Source organism: Hyla sarda, chromosome 11 (genome assembly GCF_029499605.1).
Source record: "Hyla sarda isolate aHylSar1 chromosome 11, aHylSar1.hap1, whole genome shotgun sequence".
Taxonomy (NCBI): Eukaryota; Metazoa; Chordata; class Amphibia; order Anura; family Hylidae; genus Hyla; species Hyla sarda.
The window spans coordinates 106,541,131-106,562,767 of NC_079199.1; the positions used below are offsets into that span (position 1 = coordinate 106,541,131).

The 21,637-nt window shown below is 47.3% G+C and overlaps 3 protein-coding genes across 15 annotated transcripts in view; 2 read left to right on the top strand and 1 right to left on the bottom strand.

Moving 5' to 3' along the window:
• On the top strand, window positions 1-14,328 carry LOC130295954 (acyl-coenzyme A thioesterase THEM4-like). 2 transcript variants are annotated; one of them, XM_056547320.1, is made up of 7 exons: window positions 1-138; window positions 2,299-2,416; window positions 2,487-2,643; window positions 12,242-12,395; window positions 12,521-12,631; window positions 12,705-12,829; window positions 12,922-14,328. In XM_056547320.1, the coding sequence occupies exons 2-7, from the start codon at window positions 2,318-2,320 to the stop codon at window positions 12,969-12,971; spliced, it is 696 nt and encodes a 231-aa protein (XP_056403295.1). In that variant the 5' UTR covers window positions 1-138; window positions 2,299-2,317; the 3' UTR covers window positions 12,972-14,328. The 2 variants fall into 2 exon arrangements, with proteins under 2 accessions (XP_056403295.1, XP_056403294.1); XM_056547319.1 differs by lacking the exon at window positions 1-138 and having other exon boundaries at window positions 2,109-2,416.
• Window positions 12,941-21,637, top strand: part of C2CD4D (C2 calcium dependent domain containing 4D) — a 26,086-nt gene continuing 17,389 nt past the window's right edge. The window contains exon 1 of the mRNA XM_056547316.1: window positions 12,941-13,068. The gene's annotated coding sequence lies outside the window, so the exon portion shown is untranslated. The remainder of the gene's footprint in view (window positions 13,069-21,637) is intronic.
• Window positions 17,461-21,637, bottom strand: part of LOC130295957 (uncharacterized) — a 106,813-nt gene continuing 102,636 nt past the window's right edge. For all 12 annotated transcript variants that reach the window (XR_008849070.1, XR_008849054.1, XR_008849071.1 and 9 more), the window contains one exon: window positions 17,461-18,956. The gene's annotated coding sequence lies outside the window, so the exon portion shown is untranslated. The remainder of the gene's footprint in view (window positions 18,957-21,637) is intronic.

A 21,637-nucleotide genomic window follows, 5' to 3' on the forward strand; every position in this document is an offset into this window, starting at 1 on the left:
CCCCTGGCCTGAGCTGTAGGAAGTCTATATGTTATGTAGATTTGGGCTCCGGTAAGATGTCGGACACAGAGGACAGTGTGAGAGGCGGGAAAGGATGGAGGATCCGGGGAGGTGAACTTTACATCACAGGCAGCTCAGGTGAGTGATGCCGGGAACAGGGGAAGGGTTTGCGACAAGGGGGAGCTGGGAGTATATGAGGAGACAAATGGGGGTGTATGAGGAGACATATGGGGGGATTGGGGTGTATGAGGAGACATATGGGGGGATTGGGGTGTATGAGGAGACATATGGGGGGATTGGGGTGTATGAGGAGACATATGGGGGGATTGGGGTGTATGAGGAGACAAATGGGGGTGTATGAGGAGACATATGGGGGGATTGGGGTGTATGAGGAGACATATGGGGGGATTGGGGTGTATGAGGAGACATATGGGGGGGATTGGGGTGTATGAGGAGACATATGGGGGGATTGGGGTATATGAGGAGACATGAGGGGATTGGGGTGTATGAGGAGACATATGAGGGGGATTGGGGTGTCTGAGGAGACATATGGGGGGATTGGGGTGTATGAGGAGACATATGGGGGGGATTGGGGTGTCTGAGGAGACATATGGGGGGATTGGGGTGTATGAGGAGACATATGGGGGGGATTGGGGTGTCTGAGGAGACATATGGGGGGATTGGGGTGTATGAGGAGACATATGGGGGGGATTGGGGTGTATGAGGAGACATGAGGGGATTGGGGTGTATGAGGAGACATATGGGGGGGATTGGGGTGTATGAGGAGACATATGGGGGGATTGGGGTGTGTGAGGAGACATGAGGGGATTGGGGTGTATGAGGAGACATATGGGGGGGATTGGGGTGTATGAGGAGACATATGAGGGGGATTGGGGTGTATGAGGAGACATATGAGGGGATTGGGGTGTATGAGGAGACATATGAGGGGATTGGGGTGTATGAGGAGACATATGGGGGGGATTGGGGTGTATGAGGAGACATATGAGGGGATTGGGGTGTATGAGGGGATTGGGGTGTATGAGGAGACATATGAGGGGATTGGGGTGTACGAGGAGACATATGAGGGGATTGGGGTGTACGAGGAGACATATGGGGGGATTGGGGTGTATGAGGAGACATATGGGGGATTGGGGTGTATGAGGAGACATATGGGGGGATTGGGGTGTATGAGGAGACATATGGGGGATTGGGGTGTATGAGGAGACATATGGGGGGATTGGGGTGTATGAGGAGACATATGGGGGGATTGAGGTGTATGAGGAGACATATGGGGGGATTGAGGTGTATGAGGAGACATATGGGGGGGGATTGGGGTGTATGAGGAGACATATGGGGGGATTGGGGTGTATGAGGAGACATGGGGGGATTGAGGTGTATGAGGAGACATATGGGGGGGGATTGGGGTGTATGAGGAGACATATGGGGGGGGATTGGGGTGTATGAGGAGACATATGGGGGGGATTGGGGTGTATGAGGAGACATATGGGGGGATTGGGGTGTATGAGGAGACATATGGGGGGATTGGGGTGTATGAGGAGACATATGAGGGGATTGGGGTGTATGAGGAGACATATGAGGGGATTGGGGTGTATGTGGAGACATATGAGGGGATTGGGGTGTATGTGGAGACATATGGGGAGATTGGGGTGTATGAGGAGACATATGAGGGGGACATATGGGGGGATTGGGGTGTATGAGGAGACATATGGGGGGGATTGGGGTGTATGAGGAGACATATGGGGGGATTGGGGTGTATGAGGAGACATATGGGGGGATTGGGGTGTATGAGGAGACATATGGGGGGATTGGGGTGTATGTGGAGACATATGGGGGGATTGGGGTGTATGAGGAGACATATGGGGGGATTGGGGTGTATGTGGAGACATATGGGGGGATTGGGGTGTATGTGGAGACATATGGGGGGATTGGGGTGTATGAGGAGACATATGAGGGGGACATATGGGGGGATTGGGGTGTATGAGGAGACATATGGGGGGGATTGGGGTGTATGAGGAGACATATGGGGGGGGATTGGGGTGTATGAGGAGACATATGGGGGGATTGGGGTGTATGAGGAGACATATGGGGGGATTGGGGTGTATGAGGAGACACAGCCTAGGGATTGGGATGTCACCCCTTACCCTGTTCCCCACGTTCTGGGTCTCACCCTTCACCTCCTTCGGTCCTGTCCCGGGTGTCACCTTTCACCTGTGTCATGTCTCCCGCTATACGTTCCCCTGCAGCTGCCATCACTGTCCTCTCTCTCTCTCTCTCCAGCTCGCTGACAGTTCACATTATGCTTCACATCTGCTCCCGGCTGCTCGGTGGAGGCGCTGTCCTCTGTCTCCGGACCTCACGGTCGCACACAGGCCCCGCCCCTGTGCGCTGGTTTTCGGTGAGTAGTCACGTCTGCTCTTCTGTAGCCTTTACTGTATATGGGGTGACGGTGTCTTTACATCTGACAGGTCGGACGCCCTTCTCATGGGCCGCAGGATTACAGTCTACCTAACGCCACGTGGAGCCGAAACACACGAGATCTGTACGATAAGTACGAGGAGCTGAGCAAAACCGGAGGCTGGAGGCGGATAAAGTCCTATAATAGCAGCGTCCATCATATGTCAGGTGACTGCCCCATATATAATATATAATAGCAGCGTCCATCATATGTCAGGTGACTGCCCCGTATATCATATATAATAGCAGCGTCCATCATATGTCAGGTGACTGCCCCGTATATCATATATAACAGCAGCGTCCATCATATGTCAGGTGACTGCCCCGTATATCATATATAACAGCAGCGTCCATCATATGTCAGGTGACTGCCCCATATATCATATAGAATAGCAGCGTCCATCATATGTCAGGTGACTGCCCCGTATATCATATATAACAGCAGCGTCCATCATATGTCAGGTGACTGCCCCGTATATAATATATAACAGCAGCGTCCATCATATGTCAGGTGACTGCCCCGTATATCATATATAACAGCAGCGTCCATCATATGTCAGGTGACTGCCCCGTATATAATATATAACAGCAGCGTCCATCATATGTCAGGTGACTGCCCCGTATATCATATATAACAGCAGCGTCCATCATATGTCAGGTGACTGCCCCGTATATCATATATAACAGCAGCGTCTATCATATATCAGGTGACTGCCCCGTATATTATATATAACAGCAGCGTCCATCATATGTCAGGTGACTGCCCCGTATATAATATATAACAGCAGCGTCCATCATATGTCAGGTGACTGCCCCGTATATCATATATAACAGCAGCGTCTATCATATATCAGGTGACTGCCCCGTATATTATATATAACAGCAGAGTCCATCATATGTCAGGTGACTGCCCCGTATATCATATATAATAGCAGCGTCCATCATATGTCAGGTGACTGCCCCGTATATAATATATAACAGCAGCGTCCATCATATGTCAGGTGACTGCCCCGTATATAATATATAACAGCAGCGTCCATCATATGTCAGGTGACTGCCCCATATATCATATATAACAGCAGCGTCCATCATATGTCAGGTGACTGCCCCGTATATCATATATATAACAGCAGCGTCCATCATATGTCAGGTGACTGCCCCGTATATAATATATAACAGCAGCGTCTATCATATGTCAGGTGACTGCCCCGTATATCATAAATAACAGCAGCGTCCATCATATATCAGGTGACTGCCCCGTATATCATATATAACAGCAGCGTCCATCATATGTCAGGTGACTGCCCCATATATTATATATAACAGCAGCGTCCATCATATGTCAGGTGACTGCCCCGTATATCATAAATAACAGCAGCGTCTATCATATATCAGGTGACTGCCCCGTATATCATAAATAACAGCAGCGTCTATCATATATCAGGTGACTGCCCCATATATAATATATAATAGCAGCGTCCATCATATGTCAGGTGACTGCCCCATATATCATATATAACAGCAGCGTCCATCATATGTCAGGTGACTGCCCCGTATATCATATATAACAACAGCATCCATCATATATCAGATGACTGTAATATATATATATATATATATATATATATATATATATATATATTGTACAGTCACCTGATATATGATGGACGCTGCTGTTATATATATAGATAATGTACAGTCACCTGAAATATGATAGACGCTGCTGTTATATATATATATAATGTACAGTCACCTGTTATATATAATGTACAGTCACCTGTTATATATAACAGCAGTGTCCATCATATGTCAGGTGACTGTACATTATATATATATATATATATATATATATATATACGCACGCACGCACGCACACAGTGCATAGTGAAAGTATTCGGCCCTCTTGAACTTTCCAACCTTTTGCCAAATTTCAGGCTTCAAACATAAAGATATAAAACTGTAATTTTTTGTGAAGAATCAACAAGTGGGACACAATCATGAAGTGGAATGAAATTTATTGGATATTTCAAACTTTGTTAACAAATAAAAAATTGAAAAATTGGGCCTGCAAAATTATTCAGCCCCTTTACTTTCAGTGCAGCAAACTCTCTCCAGAAGTTCAGTGAGGATCTCTGAATGATCCAATGTTGACCTAAATGACTAATGATGATAAATAGAATCCACTTGTGTGTAATCAAGTCTCCGTATAAATGCACCTGCACTGTGATAGTCTCAGAGAGAATTATGAAGAACAAGGAACACACCAGGCAGGTCCAAGATACTGTTGTGGAGAAGTTTAAAGCCGGATTTGGATACAAAAAGATTTCCCAAGCTTTAAACATCCCAAGGAGCACTGTACAAGTGATAATATTGAAATAGAACGAGTATCAGACCACTGCAAATCTACGAAGACCGGGCCGTCCCTCTAAACTTTCAGCTCATACAAGGAGAAGACTGATCAGAGATGCAGCCAAGAGGCCCATGATCACTCTGGATGATCTGCAGAGATCTACAGCTGAGGTGGAGACTCTGTCCATAAAACAACAATCAGGCGTATACTGCACAAATCTGCCCTCTATGGAAGAGTGACAAGAAGAAAGCCATTTCTTAAAGATATCCATAAAGTGTTGTTTAAAGTTTACCACAAGCCACCTGGGAGACACCAAACATGTGGAAGAAGGGGCTCTGGTCAGAGGAAACCAAAATCCAACTTTATGGCAACAATGCAAAACGATATGTTTGGTGTAAAAGCAACACAGCTCATCACCCTGAACACACCATCCCCACTCCATCCAACCTCACTGAGCTCCAGCTGTTCACAAACGCTCTCCATCCAACCTCGCTGAGCTCCAGCTGTTCTCAAACACTCTCCCATCCAACCTCACTGAGCTCCAGCTGTTCACAGACGCTCTCCACCCAACCTCACTGAGCTCCAGCTGTTCTCAAACGCTCTCCATCCAACCTGATTGAGCTCCAGCTGTTCACAAACGCTCTCCATCCAACCTCGCTGAGCTCCAGCTGTTCTCAAACACTCTCCCATCCAACCTCACTGAGCTCCAGCTGTTCTCAAACGCTCTCCATCCAACCTCACTGAGCTCCAGCTGTTCACAAACGCTCTCCATCCAACCTCGCTGAGCTCCAGCTGTTCACAAACGCTCTCCATCCAACCTCACTGAGCTCCAGCTGTTCACAAACGCTCTCCATCCAACCTCACTGAGCTCCAGCTGTTCACAAACGCTCTCCATCCAACCTCACTGAGCTCCAGCTGTTCACAAACGCTCTCCATCCAACCTCACTGAGCTCCAGCTGTTCACAAACGCTCTCCATCCAACCTCACTGAGCTCCAGCTGTTCACAAACGCTCTCCATCCAACCTCACTGAGCTCCAGCTGTTCACAAATGCTCTCCATCCAACCTCACTGAGCTCCAGCTGTTCACAAACGCTCTCCATCCAACCTCACTGAGCTCCAGCTGTTCACAAACGCTCTCCACCCAACCTCACTGAGCTCCAGCTGTTCACAAACGCTCTCCATCCAACCTCGCTGAGCTCCAGCTGTTCACAAACACTCTCCCATCCAACCTCACTGAGCTCCAGCTGTTCTCAAACGCTCTCCATCCAACCTGATTGAGCTCCAGCTGTTCACAAACGCTCTCCATCCAACCTCGCTGAGCTCCAGCTGTTCACAAACGCTCTCCATCCAACCTCGCTGAGCTCCAGCTGTTCACAAACGCTCTCCATCCAACCTCACTGAGCTCCAGCTGTTCACAAATGCTCTCCATCCAACCTCACTGAGCTCCAGCTGTTCACAAACGCTCTCCACCCAACCTCACTGAGCTCCAGCTGTTCACAGACGCTCTCCATCCAACCTCACTGAGCTCCAGCTATTCACAAACGCTCTCCATCCAACCTCACTGAGCTCCAGCTGTTCACAAACGCTCTCCACCCAACCTCACTGAGCTCCAGCTGTTCACAAACGCTCTCCATCCAACCTCACTGAGCTCCAGCTGTTCACAAACGCTCTCCACCCAACCTCACTGAGCTCCAGCTGTTCACAAACGCTCTCCACCCAACCTCACTGAGCTCCAGCTGTTCACAGACGCTCTCCATCCAACCTCACTGAGCTCCAGCTGTTCACAAACGCTCTCCACCCAACCTCACTGAGCTCCAGCTGTTCACAAACGCTCTCCACCCAACCTCACTGAGCTCCAGCTGTTCACAAACGCTCTCCACCCAACCTCACTGAGCTCCAGCTGTTCACAGACGCTCTCCATCCAACCTCACTGAGCTCCAGCTGTTCACAAACGCTCTCCACCCAACCTCACTGAGCTCCAGCTGTTCACAAACGCTCTCCATCCAACCTCACTGAGCTCCAGCTGTTCAGACGCTCTCCATCCAACCTCACTGAGCTCCAGCTGTTCACAGACGCTCTCCAGCCAACCTCACTGAGCTCCAGATGTTCTGCAAGGAGGAATGGGCAAAAATTTCAGTCTGTCGATGTGCAAAACTGATAGACATACCCCAAGCAACTTACAGCTGTAATCGCAGAAAAAGTTGGCACTACAAAGTATTAACTTAAGGGGCTGAATCATTTTGCACACCCAATTTTTCAGTTTTTTATTTGTTAAAGTTTGAAATATCCAATAAATTTCGTTCCACTTCATGATTGTGTCCCTCTTGTTTTTTATTCTTCACAAAAAAATTAGTTTTATATCTTTATGTTTGAAGCCTGAAATGTGGCAAAAAGGTCAAAGTTCAAGGGGGCCGAATACTTTCACTATGCACTGTGTGTGTGTGTGTGTGTGTGTGTGTGTGTGCGTGTATATATATATATATATATATATAATTATACACAGCAGTGTCCGTCATATCAGGTGACACTACTTTCCTATATACTCATTGGCCTCTTTATTAGGTACATTTCTCTTGTCCCAGGTTGAACCCCCCCCCCCTCTTAGATATCGCTCCATATGGACATGACATCACACAGTTCTCCATATAGACATGATGACATCACACAGTTCCTCCATATGGACATGCTGACATCACACAGTTCCTCAATAAGGACATGATGACATCACACAGTTCCTCAATAAGGACATGATGACATCACACAGTTCCTCAATAAGGACATGATGACATCACACAGTTCCTCAATAAGGACATGATGACATCACACAGTTCCTCTATATGGACATGATGATATCACACAGTTCCTCCATATGGACATGATGACATCACACAGTTCCTCCATATGGACATGATGACATCACACAGTTCCTCCATATGGACATGATGACATCACACAGTTCTTCCATATGGACATGATGACATCACACAGTTCTTCCATATGGACATGATGACATCACACAGTTCCTCCATAAGGACATTATGACATCACACAGTTCCTCCATATGGACATGATGACATCACACAGTTCCTCCATATAGACATGATGACATCACACAGTTCCTCCATATAGACATGACATCACACAGTTCCCCCATATGGACATGATGACATCACACAGTTCCTCCATATAGACATGACATCACACAGTTCCTCCATATAGACATGATGACATCACACAGTTCCTCCATATAGACATGACATCACACAGTTCCTCCATATGGACATGATGACATCACACAGTTCCTCCATATAGACATGATGACATCACACAGTTCCCCATATGGACATGATGACATCACACAGTTCCTCCATATAGACATGACATCACACAGTTCCCCCATATGGACATGATTACATCACACAGTTCCTCCATATGGACATGATGACATCACACAGTTCCTCCATATGGACATGATGACATCACACAGTTCCTCCATATGGACATGATGACATCACACAGTTCCTCCATATAGACATGATGACATCACACAGTTCCTCCATATAGACATGACATCACACAGTTCCCCCATATGGACATGATGACATCACACAGTTCCTCCATATAGACATGACATCACACAGTTCCTCCATATAGACATGATGACATCACACAGTTCCTCCATATAGACATGACATCACACAGTTCCTCCATATGGACATGATGACATCACACAGTTCCTCCATATAGACATGATGACATCACACAGTTCCCCATATAGACATGACGACATCACAGTTCCTCCATATAGACATGACATCACACAGTTCCCCCATATGGACATGATGACATCACACAGTTCCTCCATATGGACATGATGACATCACACAGTTCCTCCATATGGACATGACATCACACAGTTTCCCCATATGGACATGATGACATCACACAGTTCCTCAATAAGGACATGATGACATCACACAGTTCCTTCATATGGACATGATGACATCACACAGTTCCTCCATATGGACATGATGACATCACACAGTTCCTCCATATGGACATGATGACATCACACAGTTCCTTCATATGGACATGATGACATCACACAGTTCCTCCATATGGACATGATGACATCACACAGTTCCTCCATATGGACATGATGACACCACACAGTTCCTCCATATGGACATGATGACACCACACAGTTCCTCCATATGGACATGATGACATCACACAGTTCCTCCATATGGACATGATGACATCACACAGTTCCTCCATATGGACATGATGACATCACACAGTTCCTCCATATGGACATGATGACATCACACAGTTCCTCCATATGGACATGATGACATCACACAGTTCCTCCATATGGACATGATGACATCACACAGTTCCTCCATATGGACATGATGACATCACACAGTTCCTCCATATGGACATGATGACATCACACAGTTCCTCCATATGGACATGATGACATCACACAGTTCCTCCATATGGACATGATGACATCACACAGTTCCTCCATATGGACATGATGACATCACACAGTTCCTCCATATGGACATGATGACATCACACAGTTCCTCCATATGGACATGATGACATCACACAGTTCCTCCATATGGACATGATGACATCACACAGTTCCTCCATAAGGACATGATGACATCACACAATTCCTCCATATGTTGTAAGGATTCCTCCTTAGGGATTAGCTCTGGGATCGTCCTAGTCACTTGCCACGGGACACGTTCCTCACAATAACACCACAGACCACAGTTCCGCATACAAGTCGGGCTCCTCACCAGCTTTATTTCCACAGGTTGCAGGTAAAACAAAACATAAACAGGAACAAAATAAAGTCCTAGACCGTCTGGTCACGGACTACACATATCAGCATGCCCTGACTACGAACTGGTGAGCTACCCTCAGCCAGTATAACATGTGTCTCCTGCAACCTGTTACTACCAGTTCACACCACTTCTTGGACCACTCGCAGCTCCTTCTGCGTGTTACCTAAACAGGGTCCGTGTGTCTCCCCCTCTAACAGCAGCATACTGTTTCCAATGGAGACCCCAACTATTCTGTTTCCTTTCCTTTTAAAACACACTTTCCCTTCCTGATACCTCATTAATCAGGCCACAGGTGGAGTATTCTCCAGAGTTATCAAGGGAAATACACCCTTTCCTTGCCACACTGCCACAATGTACATAATGACATCACACAGTTCCTCTATATGGACATGATGACATCACACAGTTCCTCTATATGGACATGACATCACACAGTTCCTCTATATGGACATGATGACATCACACAGTTCCTCCATATGGACATGACATCACACAGTTCCTCCATATGGACATGATGACATCACACAGTTCCTCTATATGGACATGATGACATCACACAGTTCCTCTATATGGACATGATGACATCACACAGTTCTCCATATAGACATGATGACATCACACCGTTCCTCCATATGGACATGACATCACACAGTTCCTCTATATGGACATGATGACATCACACAGTTCCTCTATATGGACATGATGACATCACACAGTTCCTCTATATGGACATGATGACATCACACAGTTCCTCTATATGGACATGATGACATCACACAGTTCCTCCATATGGACATGACATCACACAGTTCCTCCATATGGACATGATGACATCACACAGTTCCTCCATATGGACATGACATCACACAGTTCCTCCATATGGACATGATGACATCACACAGTTGCTACAGATTTGGCTGCTGCACATACATGATGAAAATCTCTGGTTCCTCCACATCCCAGTGGTGATCCATAGGATGAGATCTGGTGACTGGAGGTGATCTCACAGGATGAGATCTGGGGACTGTGGAGGTGATCTCATAGGATGAGATCTGGTGACTGGAGGTGATCTCATAGGATGTGATCTATTGGATGAGATCTGGTGACTGTGGAGGTGATCTATTGGATGTGATCTGGTGACTGTGGAGGTGATGTATTGGATGAGATCTGGTGACCTATAGGATGTGATCTGGTGACTGTGGAGGTGATCTATTGGATGAGATCTGGTGACTGTGGAGGTGAACTATAGGATGAGATCTGGTGACTGTGGAGGTGATCTATTGGATGAGATCTGGTGACTGTGGAGGTGATCTATTGGATGAGATCTGGTGACTGTGGAGGTGATCTCATAGGATGAGATCTGGTGACTGGAGGTGATCTCATAGGATGTGATCTGGTGACTGATCTATTGGATGACAGCTGGTGACTGTGGAGGTGATCTATTGGATGTGATCTGGTGACTGTGGAGGTGATCTATTGGAGGAGATCTGGTGCTCTATTGGATGAGATCTGGTGACTGGAGCTGATCTATTGGATGAGATCTGTTGACTGTGGAGGTGATCTATTGGATGAGATCTGGTGACTGTGGAGGTGATCTATAGGATGAGATCTGGTGACTGTGATCTATTGGATGAGAGCTGGTGACTGTGGAGGTGATCTATTGGATGAGATCTGGTGACTGGAGGTGATCTATTGGATGAGATCTGGTGACTGTGGAGGTGATCTATTGGATGAGATCTGGTGACTGTGGAGGTGATCTATAGGATGAGATCTGGTGACTGTGATCTATTGGATGAGATCTGGTGACTGTGGAGGTGATCTATTGGATGAGATCTGGTGACTGTGGAGGTGATCTATTGGATGAGATCTGGTGACTGTGGAGGTGATCTATAGGATGAGATCTGGTGACTGTGATCTATTGGATGAGAGCTGGTGACTGTGGAGGTGATCTATTGGATGAGATCTGGTGACTGTGGAGGTGATCTATTGGATGAGATCTGGTGACTGTGGAGGTGATCTATAGGATGAGATCTGGTGACTGATCTATTGGATGAGATCTGTTGACTGTGGAGGTGATCTATTGGATGAGATCTGGTGACTGTGGAGGTGATCTATAGGATGAGATCTGGTGACTGTGATCTATTGGATGAGAGCTGGTGACTGTGGAGGTGATCTATTGGATGAGAGCTGGTGACTGTGGAGGTGATCTATTGGATGAGATCTGGTGACTGTGATCTATTGGATGAGATCTGGTGACTGTGGAGGTGATCTATTGGATGAGATCTGGTGACTGTGGAGGTGATCTATTGGATGAGAGCTGGTGACTGTGGAGGTGATCTATTGGATGAGATCTGGTGACTGTGGAGGTGATCTATTGGATGAGATCTGGTGACTGTGGAGGCCATTGGAGTCCAGTGACCACATTGTTTTGAATAACGGGAGGCATTGGAGGACGATGCAGAGCGCTCACACGATACTACGCGCTTCCTCCGACCTCCACCCCCCCCCCCCCCTATATAACACCAATATAATTTACATCTGAGCTTCTTGACAGATCAGCCCCCGGTAGGCGACAGGGTCACCCGTCTCTTCACCAGGAACATTGACCAGGACGGTTTGGGCTTCGAGTATTGCATGTTCTATAATGTGGCTGAGAAGAGGATGGTCTGTATATTCCAGCCGGGCCCCTACCTGGAGGGCCCCCCGGGGTAAGAACCTGACACTCTGCTCACCTGTGTCCTGGCACCCCAGCCTGGTTGTATTTCCCCCCCCCCCCCAAAATCATGTCCCGGGTGCACCCCCTCGTGCCTCTCACATCCTCTCTTTTCCTCAGTTACACACATGGCGGCTGCATTGCCACCATGTTGGACAGCACGCTCGGTGCAATAGCAGTGTACGTTTACGGACACGTCATGACGGCCAATCTGAATATCAACTACCGCAAGTAAGTAAAACCCTCCCCCCCCCCCCCCCCAATCATCCGCAGGGTGTCCTCCTCACCCATTTCTCTCCCACAGTCCCATCCCCTTAGGCTGCACCGTACTCGTGGACGGTCACTTGGAGAAGTTGGACGGGCGGAAGGTGTTCACACGTGGCCAGATCCGGAGCTATGATGACCGCACGGTACACACGGAGGCCACAGGTAGCAGCTCTGTCTTCTGTGTCCCCCCCCCCCCCCCCCCCCCCTGTACCTGACCCCCGCTCTGGTCCTGACCTGTACTCTTGTTTTTCTAGGTCTCTTCATCACGTTGAACTGCCCGGATGAAGGAGGCAGTGCGGACTGAGGTGTAACCCCCCCCCAAGCTCAGTGACCACCGTCTGCCCGGGTAAAGGGGTCTTCAGTGTCCGGCTGTAGATCCCCCCTGTGAAGATTCATTCCCGGTACTCTAGATCTATGGAGATGTCCATTGTTTGAGGTGTATTATACCATGTGACCAGTAGGGGGCGCACCGCACTAAAGAACTGTCCTCTATCTCTGCTCACTATATCATGAACAGCTCTGCAACTTTCCAATACTGTCTAGAGGTCTGACTGCTGGGGGCGCCACCGATCCCGAGGGCGGAGGTCAAACATCCCTGAATGGATGGAACATCAGCACCACCGCCACTCTCTTCTGTCTGCTACGTCTCGCAGCTGAGGGTTTGTTACAGTAGTATCCATTCAAGATGATGCATTGTAACAAACCCTCAGAAATTTGTGCTGTGTTATGGCTCATGGAAGATCGTCTCTGCGGGAAGGGATTGTAGCAAACCTTCAGCAGTGAGGACAAGGTCATGTGACCTGCAACTACTCATGTATTATAATTTGGAATTTAGGTGACTGGTTGAGCCGCAGTTACGTCACATTATCGGTGGTTTCCTAACTGCGACCCTCTAGTTGTTGCAAAACTACAACTCCCAGCATGCCCGGACAGCCGTTGGCTGTCCGGGCATGCTGGAAGTTGTAGTTTTGCAACAGCTGTAGGGCCGCAGAACGTCCAAGTAGGGTCTAGAGTAGTGTTTCCCAACCAGTGTTGCTCCAGCTGTTGCAAAACTACAACTCTGTCCAGGCATGCTGGGAGTTGTAGTTTTGCAACGGCTGGAGGTCCTCAGTTTAAAGCCCACTGCATTAGATGTACATTGCCCAGGCCTAAGTGTAATGTGCATCCCACACAGAAAACCGGCGTGAAACCAAAAATGGCCGCTGGCGTTTATTTGGAAGTTGCAGAACAGTTCTTCGCATTTCACGGTTTGGCGGACATACTTTTATTTTTTTTATATTTATTTTATATATTTTTTTGAAAATTTAAGCAAGAAATTTTTAGTCCATGTTGTGATCAATGGCCAGTGCCGGTTCTGCTGCCCGCCCGCCCGCAGCGTTACAAAACGCCATCCGCATCACCGGCAGATTTATGGTAAAGTCAATGGGGAAAATATATATTTCATTTTTTTTGTATTTATAATATATAGACAGGTTGACACATATATATATTTATTAGTTTTTTCCGTGTTTTGGCTAAAAAAAAAAAAATAACTGATCTAAATTTATTTATAACAGAAGGATTTGTGGATTTGTAACTATTTTGTGTTATGGATCCGCTCCTGGTTTGGGCTGATGAAGATATTACCTGGTGTGAACGGAGGCCAAGGCCAGACGCTGACGCTGCGTCATCGGCCGCAGGGTCCGGAAGGGTTTCGCAGTATTTTCTACGCACGCGTCCGTTATATATCTCCGCCCTGTCTCGTATTCCTGTGGGCGCGGCGACGGTGCTGGGAACAATAAAGGTGCGTTCTTTTTATGGAGGCCGTGGCTGCGTGTTTCTTCATGGGGCGGGATATAGGATCAGTGTAGGAGATGCCTCTGGGGGCCGCACTATGGAAGTTTCCAATCTGTGGGCCCCGGAGGCGTCTCCTTACATATAATATGAGGGTCTGCAGGTTCCTCCACATTTCCAAGATCTCTGCTTTCTGTCACTGACTGTCATCCTCCGCATGCTGACAGCCCATCCTGGTGCATTGTTAAAGGGGTACTCTGCTCCAAGACATTTTATCCCTTATACACAGGATCGCGGGGTCCCAACGTTGGGACCCCGCATTCTCTGTGCAGCACCCGCTGGGATCGTTATCACTGCCACGCCCACCCCAACACCCCCCCCCCCCCTTTCAATGAAAGTCTATAAGAGGAGGCTTGGCGGTTGTCACGCCGCCTCCCATAGACTTGCATTGAGGGGGCGTGTCATGACATCACAAGGGGCGTGGCCATGACGTCACAAAGCCACCGCCCGCTCCAAAATGTACGACACGTTGGGGCAGAGTACCCCTTTAAGGTTTGTCATCATGTATAGGGTCTAGAGCAGTGTCTAGAGTTGCTCCAGCTGTTGCCAAACTACAACACCAAGCATGCCCTGACTGCCGTTGGCAGTCCGGGCATGCTGGGAGTTGTAGTTTTGCAATAGCTAGAGGGCCGAAGGTTGGACACTTAGGGTCTAGAGCGGTGTTTCCCAGCCAGTGTTGCTCCAGCTGCTGCAAAACTACAACTTACAGCATCCCCGGACAGCCGTTGGTGTCTTTGCATGCTGGGAGTTGTAGTTCTGAAACAAAGAGAGGGCCGCATTTGGCGCAGGTTGGACACCTAGGGTGTAGAGCAGTGTTTCCCAACTAGTTTTGCAACAGCTGGAGGCGCCCTGGTTGGGAAATCCTGACTTGGCATTGGAATTTTAATAAACACTTCTGGCGTCTTCACCAGCCGTCCGCTCTACATATACGTCGCCAGGGTCATGTGACGTGTGGTGAGAGATCCGTGCAACAAATTTATCATAGGCCGTGAACTATTTGTCGCACACCAAAAGGACCGCAACAAAAGTCCTAATGCCGGGCCTAGAACAGCCCAGTGATGGTGCACGCCCCCGACATGTCCAATAGTCCTGTTACATCGTAGCAAACTAAGGCCGACGTGCAGAATGTTCGCCTGGAAAACCCATTCACACCATCGCGGCAGAAACTGAACACTCTGTGCCGCAGAATCCCTCAAAATCAATAGGACTCTGCTGCAGCACAGTAATTCTGCACAGGAGAGAGATGGGGGCTGATGCAGTGTAACAGAACCTCAGCAGTGAGTAGTATTAGGATTTGTTACATTCCGTTGTGCCCGTTTCTGGGTGTGGGCATGGCGCCCGCACACGCTGATCCCTACATGTAGAAATGTGAGGCGAGAACAGGAAGAAAGAGAGAAATCCCGCCCGCCCCTGGCCGGAGATGTGACGCCCTCTGTGTATCGCCCGCGGCAATGATCACCTAGTAATTCCATGTGCACACACTCCGCCAGGCAGAACATCAGCGTCACACCCTCCCCGTGCACATGGCGCCAGCCATAGACGTGTAGTGTACGGGGTCTAGCTGTCTATATTCACACTGATCATCTTGACTTATGTCATGTAAATATACTCCAAACACAAAACAAGCAGAGGAACAAGGCAGCAGCTTATAGTGAGGATACGCATGTCATAAACTACCCCCTACAACATTTGGGTAGAACCCTCCCACCTTGTTGTTATTGGGAGGGGATGTCCCGGGCTCTGTCATAACGTGGCGGTGTAGTATATCCTCGTGCATCATGTACAGTACATACAGTGCGGGGACACTTCCTGCAGCTGCTGCCCTGTCACCTGCTCTCAGCGCTGATCTTCTATAGTATTAACCCTCTAAAGGTGACTCTGCCCAACCATCTCACACCCCGGAACCCCAGAATTCTGCCATAGTTTGCGTATGCCGCATGTAACTTCTACTATGTTTTTTAGGCACTTTTCTGGCTTTTGGAAAAGTGGGTGACTTGAAATACAACAACATATGTGCTAGAGTTATGGAAAAGTAAAGATAAGTGTCAGGTGTGGCCCGGGATTGAGTGTCAGAGAGGCGTGGTCTGGGGGGGATCAAGTGTCAGGGAGGTGTGGCCTGGGGGGGGGTCGAGTGTCAGGGAGGTGTGGCCTTAGGTCGAGTGTCAGGAAGGTGTGGCCTTAAGTCGAGTGTCAGGAAGGTGTGGCCTTGGGGGTCAAGTATCAGAGAGGTGTGGCCTTGCAACATCTGGTAATTATAAACCTAACACCCCCCCCCCCCCCCCTTGAACAGGTTTTTAGTGTTATCTAAAATTTAAATTGGAAACCATAAAGTTAACAGTAAACCTGCTGGCCCAGGACTGTTTTATGGCCCCCTTAACCTAAAATATGTTTAGTCCCCTCCAATGTCCAACCCACACAGACCTTCAGAAATATTCCTGTTTGGGTCCTTCCCTCAAGATTTCTGTCTCCTCAGCTCTCTATCAGAAATGGAAGCCTCATATGGAAGGACGATGGAATATTTACCCCCCCCCCCCCACCTAGACTATTATTTGGGGTACTATTAAAGGGGTACTCCGGTGGAAAATGTATTTTCTTTTTCTTTTTTTGAATCAACTTGTGCAAGAAAGTTAAACAGATTTGTAAATTACTTCTATTAAAAATGTTTAATCCTTCCAGTACTTATTAGCTGCTGAATACTACAGAGGAAATTCTTTTCTTTTTGGAACACAGTGCTCTCTGCTGACATCTCTGTCCATTTTAAAAACTGTCCAGAGTAGGAGAAAATCTAACATATGCTGCTCTGGACAGTTCCTAATATGGACAGAGTTGTCAGCAGAGAGAACTGTGTTCCAAAAAGAAAAGAATTTCCTCTGTAGTATTCAGCAGCTAATAAGTAATGGAAGGATTAAGATTTTTTTAATATTAGTAATTTACAAATCTGGTAAACTTTCTGGCACCAGTTGATTTAAAAAAAAAAAAGTTTTCTACAGGAGTACCCCTTTAACGTCAGATTTCTGTCCCGGGGGCTGCTTACTCTCGTAGAGCAGCAAAACTTTCAGGATCCCTAGGAATTACCTGCCCGAACCAGTCATCAAATTACAGAAAGCTACTGGCAGTTCTCTGGCCCTGCAGACAGCGCCCCCTCTGCTTCACAGAAGAAATGTCAAGTCTGACAAGACTTCCAGGGATCATCGGATCGGAGAGGACAGGGCGAGAGTCATCCTGGTGATGCCGTTCTGGTCATGTAGGGCAGGGTTCACTTGTCAGCATTTGGGTAGATCCCACCCACCTTGTTGTTGTTGTGAGGGGATGTCCCGGGCTCTGTCATAACGTGGCGGTGTACTATATCCTCGTGCATCATGTACAGTACATACAGTACAGGGACACTTCCTGCAGTTGCTGCCAGGACCACGTGGTCCCTGCCACTGCCCTGTCAGCTGCTCTCACAGTTCTCATCCTCTATAGTATTAACCCTCTAAAGGTGACTCTGCCCGTCCATCTCACACTCCAGAATTCTGCCATAATTTGCGTATGCTGCGTGTCACTTCTACTGAATGTTTTTTTAGACACTTTTCTGGCTTTTGGAAAAAGGGATGACTTGAAATACACCAGTATTCACTAGTGTCAGCACTATGGGGGTCAACTCAAGCAGACTTCACAACTAGAGAAAACCGCCAGGTAAAGAACATGTACTCTCTGTGTCCATGCCCTATCACACAAGTGGAAATGGAGGCTGGTATGTGCCTTTCCTCCTCTAGCTGAAAGAAATGTGGTGTGAAAGACGTCTCTCCTGGTAGTTACCTCCGCTCTTAGTCTGGGTAATGGCCTCTATAGCTCAGGGAAATACATACAGATTCCTCAGGACAGAATTATTTTATGCCAAGCTTTTGGCTTTTGATCCGAGCCCTATCTCTTTTGGGCCAGATATCCTCCGTAAGATGGTTTCCAGCCTCCACATGTCCTCAGATTTGGATCTGCCATATTTCGGCAATAATCCACCCAATGAGCGATAACACCAGTTTCATATGTTAAATGTCAAAAAATGTGTTCGTACAGTTGGATAGGACTTAGAAAGTCTAATAACCCTTGTGCTCAGATATCTGGCCCAAAGGAGATAGGGCTAGGATCAGAGAAGCCAAAGGTTTGGCATATGTATCTTCTCGCCTTTCTTAAGCCTCGTTCCACCAGAACCGTTACTTCTTCTTGAGAGGAGCCCAGATTGACCAAATCTGCAGGGTGGCCGCTTGGTCTTCTATAGATTGGACGTTGGTAACTCTCCACTTTTCTTTTGGCTGTTCTTCAGTCTGTCATTCCGTACGTATGGTATTCCTCTCCGGTGGTGCTGTCATGGCAATGGGGAAAGCTTGTAAGTACACACTGGTAATTGTATTTCCTTGAACAATGGCAGTACCGGGCATTCCCATCCTTTTCTTCTTTCTCACTGGTGTGGGGTTCACTGTAGAAGTGAAAAAAAAAAAGGATTGGTTATTGGATGTTTACTTATTTATTTTTTGTTAAAATTGTCTACAAACTAAGCAGTAAGGCTCTGCTAGGTCTCAGTAATCCACTGTCCATAAGGGTGGAGTCCCTTTCAGTGGTGTGGTCATGGGATTTCTCCACTTATCTACCTCCATCATTTGCTCTGTTCAGATTAGTCTCCTGAAGGATCAACTTACTGAGGGATTAGGTTACAGCTGTCTATAGAAGTCTATGAAAAGAAGCGGCGGGGCTGCATGGTTAGGCAGAGGACAGTGGCTGAAAGCTCTAGTCTAGTCATGTTATATCTCCACCAGTTCTTCATTTACAGCTTATAATGCTCCATCCTGCTCTATGAATGTCATCTATGCTGCTGCTTCTGATGGAGTGATTTGGAGATATAGAGGAGCAGGATCCTCTCTTCGAAGGGTGTACTATAGCGATATATAGGAGACCAGGATCCTCTCTTCTGAGGGTGTACCATAGAGATATAGAGGAGCAGGATCCTCTCTTCTGAGGGTGTACTATAGAGATATAGAGGAGCAGTATCATCTCTTCTGAGGGTGTACTATAGAGATATAGAGGAGCAGGATCCTCTCTTCTGAGGGTGTACTATAGAGATATAGGGGAGCAGTATCATCTCTTCTGAGGGTGTACTATAGAGATATAGAGGAGTAAGATCCTCTCTTCTGAGGGTATACTATAGAGATATAGGGGAGCAGGATCCTCTCTTCTGGGGGTGTACTATAGAGATATAGGGGAGCAGGATCCTCTCTTCTGAGGGTGCACTATAGAGATATAGAGGAGCAGGATCCTCTCTTCTGAGGGTGTACTATAGAGATATAGAGGAGCAGGATCCTCTCTTCTGAGAGTGTACTATAGAGATATAGGGGAGCAGGATCCTCTCTTCTGAGGGTGCACTATAGAGATATAGGGGAGCAGGATCCTCTCTTCTGAGGATGCACTATAGAGATATAGGGGAGCAGGATCCTCTCTTCTGAGGGTGTACTATAGAGATATAGAGGAGCAGGATCCTCTCTTCTGAGGGTGTACTATAGAGATATAGGGGAGCAGGAGCCTCTCTTCTGAGGGTGTATTATAGAGGGGGCAGGATCCTCTCTTCTGAGGGTGTACTATAGAGATATAGAGGAGCAGGATCCTCTCTTCTGAGGGTGTACTATAGAGATATATAGGAGAGCAGGATCCTCTCTTCTGAGGTTGTACTATAGAGATATAGAGGCGCAGGATCCTCTCTTCTGAGGGTGTACTATAGAGATATAGGGGAGCAGGATCCTCTCTTCTGAGGGTGTACTATAGAGATATAGGGGAGCAGGATCCTCTCTTCTGAGGGTGTACTATAGAGATATAGGGAGCAGGATCCTCTCTTCTGAGGGTGTACTATAGAGATATAGGGGACAGGATCCTCTCTTCTGAGGGTGTACTATAGAGATATAGGGGAGCAGGATCCTCTCTTCTGAGGGTGTACTATAGAGATATAGAGGAGCAATATCCTCTCTTCTGAGGGTGTACTATAGAGATATAGAGGAGCAGGATCCTCTCTTCTGAGGGTGTACTATAGAGATATAGAGGAGCAGGATCCTCTCTTCTGAGGGTGTACTATAGAGATATAGGGGACAGGATCCTCTCTTCTGAGGGTGTACTATTGAGATATAGAGGAGCAGGATCCTCTCTTCTGAGGGTGTACTATAGAGATATAGAGGAGCAGGATCATCTCTTCTGAGGGTGTACTATAGAGATATAGGGGACAGGATCCTCTCTTCTGAGGGTGTACTATAGAGATATAGGGGAGTAGGATCCTATCTTCTGAGGGTGTACTATAGAGATATAGAGGAGCAGGATCCTCTCTTCTGAGGGTGTACTATAGAGATATAGAGGAGCAGGATCCTCTCTTCTGAGGGTGTACTATAGAGATATAGGGGACAGGATCCTCTCTTCTGAGGGTGTACTATTGAGATATAGAGGAGCAGGATCCTCTCTTCTGAGGGTGTACTATAGAGATATAGGGGAGCAGGATCCTATCTTCTGAGGGTGTACTATAGAGATATAGGGGACAGGATCCTCTCTTCTGAGGGTGTACTATAGAGATATAGAGGAGCAGGATCCTCTCTTCTGAGGGTGTACTATAGAGATATAGGGGAGCAGGATCCTATCTTCTGAGGGTGTACTATAGAGATATAGGGGACAGGATCCTCTCTTCTGAGGGTGTACTATAGAGATATAGGGGACAGGATCCTCTCTTCCGAGGGTGTACTATTGAGATATAGAGGAGCAGGATCCTATCTTCCGAGGGTGTACTATAGAGATATAGAGGAGCAGGATCCTCTCTTCTGAGGGTGTACTATAGAGATATAGAGGAGCAGGATCCTCTCTTCTGAGGGTGTACTATAGAGATATAGAGGAGCAGGATCCTCTCTTCTGAGGGTGTACTATAGAGATATAGAGGAGCAGGATCCTCTCTTCTGAGGGTGTACTATAGAGATATAGAGGAGCAGGATCCTCTCTTCTGAGGGTGTACTATAGAGATATAGAGGAGCAGGATCATCTCTTCTGAGGGTGTACTATAGAGATATAGGGGAGCAGGATCCTCTCTTCTGAGGGTGTACTATAGAGATATAGGGGAGCAGGATCCTCTCTTCTGAG

Bases quoted from the DNA above. Each gene is read 5' to 3' on its own strand.
- LOC130295954 (XM_056547319.1), top strand. From the start codon at position 2,237: ATGTCTCCCGCTATACGTTCCCCTGCAGCTGCCATCACTGTCCTCTCT. The intron at 12,632-12,704 runs GTAAGTAAAACC...TCTCTCCCACAG, and splicing joins CTGAATATCAACTACCGCAA to TCCCATCCCCTTAGGCTGCA. The intron at 12,830-12,921 runs GTAGCAGCTCTG...TTGTTTTTCTAG, and splicing joins GGTACACACGGAGGCCACAG to GTCTCTTCATCACGTTGAAC.